The sequence below is a fragment of the Pongo pygmaeus genome, chromosome 4, assembly GCF_028885625.2.
Source record: "Pongo pygmaeus isolate AG05252 chromosome 4, NHGRI_mPonPyg2-v2.0_pri, whole genome shotgun sequence".
Taxonomy (NCBI): domain Eukaryota; kingdom Metazoa; phylum Chordata; class Mammalia; order Primates; family Hominidae; genus Pongo; species Pongo pygmaeus.
Window position 1 is genome coordinate 74,771,827 of NC_072377.2, and position 8,269 is coordinate 74,780,095.

Consider the following 8,269-nt stretch of genomic DNA (forward strand, 5'->3'; position numbering starts at 1 on the left):
TCACGGCTCACTGCAGCCTAAACATCCTTGGCTCAAGTGATCCTCCCACCTCAGCCTACTGAGTAGTTGGTAACCACAGGTGCACACCACCACACTTAGCTAATTTTTGTATTTTTTTTTTTTTGTAAGGACGGGGTTTTGCCATGTTGCACAGGCTGGTCTTGAACTCCTGGGTTCAAGCAATCCTCCCACCTCAGCCTCCCAAAGTGCTGGGACTACAGGTGTGAGCTACCACACCCAACCAATATATTGTATTCTTGAAAAATGCTGAGAGTGAACGTTAAGTGTCTTTGCCACAAAAATAATAACTCTGTGAGGTGATATATATGTTAGCTATAGTCATTCTACAATGTATATATTAAAACAATATGTTGCCCACAGTAAATATATACAATTTTGTTTGTTAATTAAAATAACTCTGTTTGTAGTAGATTTTTTTTTTTTTTTTTTTTTTTTAATTTTGAGATGGAGTCTTGCTGTAAGTGCAGTGGCACCATCTTGGCTCACTGCAACCTCCACTTCCCAGGTTCAAGCGATTCTCCTACCTCAGCCTCCTGAGTAGCTTGGATTACAGGCGCATACCACCACACCCAGCTAATTTTTGTATTTTTAGTAAAGATGGAGTTTTACTATGTTGGCCAGTCTGGTCTCAAACCCCTGACCTCAGGTGATCCGCCTGCTTCGGCCTGTGTAGTAGAATTTTTAACAAGTAAGTATCCAAAGGTCCTCATAGTGTTAGATGTGCAAACTTTAAAAGGTTTGTAAAAATTAGTAAAAGTAGATGTTTTGGTTTTTCTTATCAATTTTTATACCGTTTCTTCCGCTTTTATTTACTATGTCATTTTCAGCCATTATTTCTTTAAATATTTTTCTGCTTCTTTCTGTCCTTCTAGTCATTCATTAGGGTATGTTCACTTGAAAGTGTTCCACGTTTTTCTGAGATTTTGTTCATGTTTCTTCTGTCTTCTATATGTCAATCTATGTCCAAGTTTTTTTTGTTTTTTTTGAGAAAGAGTCTCCCTCTGTTGTCCAGGCTGGAGTGCGGTAGCACCATCTCAGCTCACTGCAATCTCCACCTCCCGGGTTCAAGCAGTTCTCCTGCCTCAACCCCCTGAGTAGCTGGGAATACAGGCACGTGCCGCTATGCCCGGTGGGGTTTCGCCATGTTAGCCAGGCTGGCCTTGAACTCCTGACCTCAGGTGATCTGCCTGCCTCGGCCTCCCAAAGTGCTGGGATTACAAGCATGAGCTACCACACCTGGCCTATGTCTAAGTATGATGATACTTCTGGTTCAAATCTACTGTTGAGCCCCTTTAGTGAATTTTTCATTTTAGTTATTGTACTTTTTGACTCCAGAATTTTCATTTGGTTCTTTTTATAATTTTTGTGTTTTTGTTGATACTCTTTTTCATGAGACATTGTCATTACAGCTTTCTTTACTACTTTAAGCATGATTTCCTTTTCTACTTTGAAAATATTTATAATGGCTTATCTGAAGTATTTTTCTGTTAAATTTAATGTCTGAGCCCTCGCAAAGGCAGTTTCTTTTACCCACCTTTTTCTTGTGTGTAGGTCACACTTTCCTGTTTCTTTATATGTCATAATTTTTTGTTGAAAACTAGATAGATGTTTTAGGGAATATATTGTAGCAATTTTGGAGAATATTGATTCTCTTCCTCTGGGGCTTGTTTTTATTGTTGTGTGCTTGTTTGTTTAGTGACTTGGCTAAACTCATCTAATGAAGTCTGTCTTTTGCAATATGAAGCCTTCCTCCCTCTTCAGAGAGCTCATCCTTGGCTGTGCCCACAGTTTACTTGGATGATGGTGGTTTTAGCAGAGCTTACTTTGTCTCTTTCCCTGATATCTCTGTATAGCTCTTTGCTTCCTTTGTTATCACACTGTTGGCTACCCAAATTACTTTTTTTTTTTTTTTTTTTTTTGAGGAAAGGGTCTCGCTTGCTCTGTCACCCAGACTGGAGTGCAGTGGTATGATGGCTCAGTGCAACCTCCGCCTCCTGGGCTCAAGCAGTTCTTATGCTTCAGCCTTCTGGGTAGCAGGGACTACAGGCACGTGCCACCATCCCCAGCTAATTTTTCTGTTTTTAGTAGAGATGGCATTTCACCATGTTAGCCAGGCTGGTCTTGAACTCCTGACCTCAAGTGATCCACCCACCTTGGCCTCCCAAAGTGCTGGGATTACAGACGTGAGCCACTGCACCTGACTACTCCCTAATTACTAATTGCTCTGTTTTCAGCAGTGCCCTAGGACAAAAATTTCTCCACAGTCTGATCCAATTTAATATGGGCAGGTGTGGGCTTTCAAGCCAGTTTCTGAGGGTTGTTCTGAAACCAGGAGGGCCCTTCTTAGTTGTCTCTTTCCCTGGTTGTTTCTTATGAACTAGTAGGCTTATGTTTAGCTTGTTCTTATTTAAGAGGAGCTGGTTTCCGGGGTGCCCTTTAGGCATGAACTTCCCCACACTATGTTTCAAATAAAGTGAGTTCCTTTGGGGAAGGCTTCGGAGCTTTTTCCTATGGACTGCCTCTCCTCTGGGCAAAATCTCGAAGCCATTTATTTTGGGTAAGTGCCCAGCTGCAGAGGTAGCCTCTGATTATTTTGGCTTGCCTCTCCCAGTGTGGACCCTCTGCTATGTAACAAGCTGGGTAAGGGAGACTGCAGTTGGGACAGGGGACAGTGCCTTTGGGTTAGAACCTCTTATCCTATGAGTAGGGCCGGGTGGAGAAAGGAAGCCCCAAACACCCTGCTGCACTCCAGTAGGAAGGAGTCCTTAGTTCTTGGCTGTACCCACCTGGAATGAAATGTTCATCAAGCTGAGCCCTCTCAGCTCAGGGTTGGGAATGGGAGGGAGGAGATAGTGGCTCAAATGCCTCAGATTCTTCCTGTTTGATTTTACTGAATAGATCTTTTCTCATTTGCTGTATGCTATTAGGACAGTTTCCAGAGACTTCAAATGATTGATTTTTAAAAGTTTTCACCGATTTTGCTTATCTTTGGGAGTGGGTACACAAGAGCTTATGCTGTCATCCTGAAAGTTTACTATGACGTTCTTTTTCTTTTTGCATTTTTAATTGTGATAAAGTATACAAAGCATAAAGTTTATCATCTTAACCATTTTGAATTCTACAGTGCAGTAGTGTTAAGTATATCCACCTTGTTCTGCAACCAGTTTCCGAAACTTTTGCTTCTTGCAAAACTGAAATTCTATAACTATTAGCATTAATTCCCCATTTTCCCTTCCCCCTGGCAGCCACCATTCTACTTTCTGTCTCTATGAATTTATGACTCTAAATACTTAATATAAGTGGAATCATACAATATTTGTTCTTTTGCGACTGGTTTCACTTAGAATGATGTCACCGCAGTTCATTTGTGTTACAGCATGTGTCCTTTTTAAAGCTGAGTAATATTCCATTACATGTATATACCATATTTGGTTATCCATTCATCTGTTGATGGACACTTGGGTTGCTTCCACCCATTGATTATTGTTAATGCTGATATGAACATGGGCATACAAATATCTTTTTGAGACTCTGCTTTTAATTATTTTGGGTATATACTCAGAAGTGGAATTGTTAGATCATACAATAATTCCATTTTTAATTTTTTGAGGACGCACTATACTGTTTTCCACAGCAGCTACGCCATTTTACATTCCCATGAGCAATGCACAGGGTTCCAGTTTCTCCACATCCTTACCCACACTTCTTGTTTTCTGGTTTTTTATAACAGTCATCCTAATAGATGTGAATTGGTATCTCACTATGGCTTGGATTTGCATTTCTCTAAAGATTAGTGATGTTCAGCATCTTTTCATGTGCTTATTGGCCATTTGTATATTTTCTTTGGAAAATTGTTTACAACTTTTAAAAAATCTGTTTCAGCTCAGATTTCTTTTATCCAAGATATTGGAAGGCTCCCTCTGAAGCGACACTTTGGAAGGTAAGTTGATCATCTCAATTTCCAAAAAGCTAATAGTGAAATGTCTACTGAATATGTTCAATATGAATCAATAACTGTTATCTGTAACATCCAAGAAAGACATACTGTACCTAGTAATTTATAAACATAATTGTATTATAGACCCTTCCTTTTCTTAAATATAACAGCATATTTTCACCCACTCCCAATGGACTATACCAGATTAAATGGAAGCGTGGAATCACAAAGGCAGAGGAATCTTTAAGATCCTCCAATTCAACAAATCTAGAACCCCTTTCCAGCTTTCCTGTTGAGAGATGTTCTTAGCCTATGCTTGAAGACCTGCAGTGACTAGGAACTGCCTCAGAAAGTAGAAGAGTCCTTCATATTTTATTATTTTAGAAAATTTAAACAAGCGAAAAGTAGATGTCTATCTATCTATCTATCTATCTATCTATCTATCTATCTATACACTATTCATTTTATTGGAAAGTAGCTTCTGTGCCATTATCAGTGATTAACACAAAACCTATATTTCAGTTTGACTTAGCTTATTTGTAAGATCGAATTAAGCACTCAGGAATTGTTTAAAGATTTTAAAAACGGCCGGGTGTGGTGGTTCATGCTTGTAATCCCAGCACTTTGGGAGCCCGAGGCAGGTGGATCACCTGAGATCAGGAGTTCAAGACCAGCCTGGACAACATGGTGAAACCCCTAGTGAAACCCCATCTCTACTAAAAATACAAAATTTAGCCAGGTGTGGGGCACATGCCTGTAATCCCGGCTACTCAGGAGGCTGAGGCAGGAGAATCACTTCAACCCAGGAGGTGGACGTTGCAGTGAGCCAAGATCACACCATTGCACCCCAGCCTGGGCAACAAAAGCAAAACTCCATCTCAAAAAAAAGATTTAAAAAATCTTGCTTACTGAATGCATGGACAAAAGTAAGTGATAGAAGTGGCACCTCTGACTCCTCCTACCTTTTCTCCTATTTCTGGTCCCAAATGGAAAACTCCTGTGATGTGAGCTTTTTTCCCCCTCTTTACCCTCAAAGATTCATTAAGGCCTTTGTAGTGTTAATGTTTTTTTCTGTATACTGGCTTAGCTATGTGGAGCCCATCTTTCCTATCGCAGAAAGACCATGATGGATGGATCTGGAAGCATCGTCCCACTGGGATGTGATCAGGGCTTACACATTTTCATAAACACTGCTTTTCTTCTCACTTCCCTCTGAATGAAAGCAGGACCAAGTCTCTTTGATGGCTCCTCTCCCCCAACGCCTAAGATTATGGCATCAAAATAAAGACAAGTATGTTCTATTGTATTTTTGCTCCTGAGATGTATTGGGTTGCTGCAATTTACACAAGCCTAAATTGAATGAGAATCTTCACTATTTTATTATTGGTTCAACTACCTACTTGATGTGACGTGAGAGGCAGTATTTTCTTTTTTTTTTTTTTTAGACAGAGTCTAGCTTTATCGCCCAGGCTGGAGTGCAGTAGCATGATCTCGGCTCACTGCAAGCTCCGCCTCCCGGGCTCACGCCATTCTCCTGCCTCAGCCTCCAGAGTAGCTGGGACTACAGGTGCCCACCACCACGCCCGGCTAATTTTTTGTATTTTTAGTAGAGACAGGGTTTCACTGTGGTAGCCAGGATGGTCTTGATCTCCTGACCTCGTGATCCGCCCACTTCGGCCTCCCAAAGTGCTGGGATTACAGGCGTGAGCCACCGTGCCCGGCCACGAGAGGCAGTATTTTCAGTGCTATATATTACAATGACTGGTACTATCTTTTATTTATGTTGACCATATTTAAAACCATCGTTCATATGTTTAGTATTTAGTATTAAATATTAGTACTTAATATTTAATAGATGTTTAATTTCCCATAATTCAACCTACACGTTATTTTTGCCCATTTAGCTTTTTTTCAGCTTTTACTATCCCAGCCTTATAGATGAGTCATCATGCACTTCAAATACTATTTACTTAGGATGAATTCCTACACATGAAATTGCTGGATCAATAGGTATATACCTTTTGGGGCTTTTCCTCTTTATTGCCAAATTGTTGGCAAGAATATTTTGCCAATTTTATATCCACTTACAGTGTATCAGTATGTTCTTTTCTCCTAACCCTTGCCACCACTGGGTTTTAAAAGTATCTTTGCCAGTTTAGAAGATGACAGTAATAGGCCGGGCGCAGTAGCTCATGCCTGTAATCCCAGCACTTTGGGAGGCTGAAGGTGGTGGATCATCTAAGGTCAGGAGTTCAAGACCAGCCTGGCCAACATGGTGAAACCCTATCTCTGCTAAAAATACAAAAACTAGCTGGGTGTGGTCGTGCCTGCCTGTAATCCCCGCTACTCCAGAGGCTGAGACAGGAGAATCGCTTGAACCTGAAGCAGAGGTTGCAGTGAGCCAAGATCGTGCTACTGCCCTCTAGCCTGGTCGACAGAGCAAGACTGTCTCAAAAAAAAAAAAAAAAGATGACAGTAGTAGCTCATTATGTTAATTTTCATTTTTTAAATTACAAATTAGATTTAACAATTTTAGTAACCATTTGTATTTGTTTTATAAGTTGTCCACGTTTGTGCCCATTTTTCTATTATATTTCATTTTTTCCTTTTTAATTTGTAAAAATTCTTTACTGAAGGCTGGGTGTGGTGGCTCACACTTGTAATCCCCGCACTTTGGGAGGCGGAGGCAGGTGGATCACCTGAGTTCGGGAGTTCAAGATTACGCTGGCCAACATGGTGAAACCCCATGTCTACTAAAAATACAAATTAGTTGGGCATGGTGGCATGTGCCTATAATCCCAGCTACTTGGGAGGCTGAGGCAGGAGAATCGCTTGAACCTGGGAGGCAGAGGTTGCAGTAAACTGAGATTGCACCACTGCACTCCAGCCTGGGCGACAGAGCAAGACAGTCTCAATAAAAAAAAAAAAAAAAAAAAGAAAAAATCTTTACTGAAGACATTATTTCTTTTTATTTTTAGGTGTTTTTGTTGTTGTGGTTTGGTTTGGTTTGTTTGTTTTTTGTTTGGAGACAGAGTCTTGCTCTGTCATCCAGGCTGGAGTTCAGTGGCACGAGCTTGGCTCACTGCAACTTCTGCCTCCTGGGTTCAAACAATTCTCCTGCCTCAGCCTCCTGAGTAGCTGGGATTACAGACGCGTGCCACCACACCTGGCTAATTTTTCTATTTTCAATAGAGATGGGGTTTCGCCATGTTGGCCAGGCTGGTCTTGAACTCCTGGCCTCAAGTGATCTGCCTGCCTTGGCCTCCCACAGTGCTGATAGTACAGGCATGAGCCACCGTGTTCAGCTCCTTTTTGTATTTTAAGTTGTAGGAACTTATTCACAGTTTGTCATTTACCTTGTAGTTTTGTTTTTATAGTTAAAGGGACTAGCTAAACAGCACAATGTAGGTAAATGAAAGATGGCTTCATAATCATCACACTCATGGTGTAATTTAAAAATCTCCTCTTTTGGTTCTTATTAATGCCTGCACTGTGAATCTGACAGATTGAAAATGGAAGCCCTGACTGACAGGGAACATGGAATGATAGACCCTGACAGCGGAGATGAAGCCCAGCTTAATGGAGGACATTCTGCAGAGGAATCTCTGGGTGAACCCACTCAAGCCACTGCGCTGGAAACCTGGTCTCTTCCTTTGAGTCAGAATAGTGCCAGTGAACTGCCTGCTAGCCAGCCCCAGCCCTTTTCAGCCCAAGGAGACATGGAAGAAAACATAATAATAGAAGACTATGAGAGTGATGGGACATAGAAGCCAGCCTGCTATTCAGATTGCTACTTCACAGCTTCATTTTTGTTTCATTCAGTGGTACTTCAGCAGAGTTAATATGCTTTTCTGATGAATTACACAACAGTTTGTTAATTCTTCCTTCTTGTAGTATTTCATCACAAGAAACCTCTTCTGTCATCTTGAAGTAAATAGAAGATCAAGCCTTCAAATCTCTTAATTTTTTCTGTATTTATTAAATCTGTGAGTGGTTTAAGGAGCGGTCAGTGTGTATGAAGTGTGTTTGAACATTATGCCAAATATCAAAATGTGAAGGACTAATTCAGGATGCAAAAACGTTATGGGGAGTTGTAAATATCAACTATTCAACAGTTTAGGATGCAATTACGAGTGTAAACTGTGTGCCTTATTTACACTTTATTGTCTCCAGCTTCTCAGATAAAGTTTTGACGTGTTGTACAGTGGAATATCTTAGATACTTTTTGGAAAGTATTTACATAAGTTATATCACAATTAAAATGTTGAATTTAATTTTGTTTCTCCTGTCTTTTAACATTATCTAGCATGC

At 40.5% G+C, this 8,269-nt stretch overlaps 1 protein-coding gene across 12 annotated transcripts in view; it reads left to right on the forward strand.

Moving 5' to 3' along the window:
• Window positions 1-8,232, forward strand: part of RAD17 (RAD17 checkpoint clamp loader component) — a 45,680-nt gene extending 37,448 nt beyond the window's left edge. For 11 of the 12 annotated variants that reach the window (XM_054489859.1, XM_054489860.1, XM_054489863.1 and 8 more), the window contains 2 exons: window positions 3,904-3,961; window positions 7,464-8,232. In XM_054489859.1, coding sequence (XP_054345834.1) covers window positions 3,904-3,961; window positions 7,464-7,725 — 320 coding nt within the window. In that variant the 3' untranslated portion in view covers window positions 7,726-8,232. The other variant, XM_054489866.2, reaches the window with a different exon arrangement.
• The last annotated feature ends 37 nt before the right edge of the window (window positions 8,233-8,269 follow it).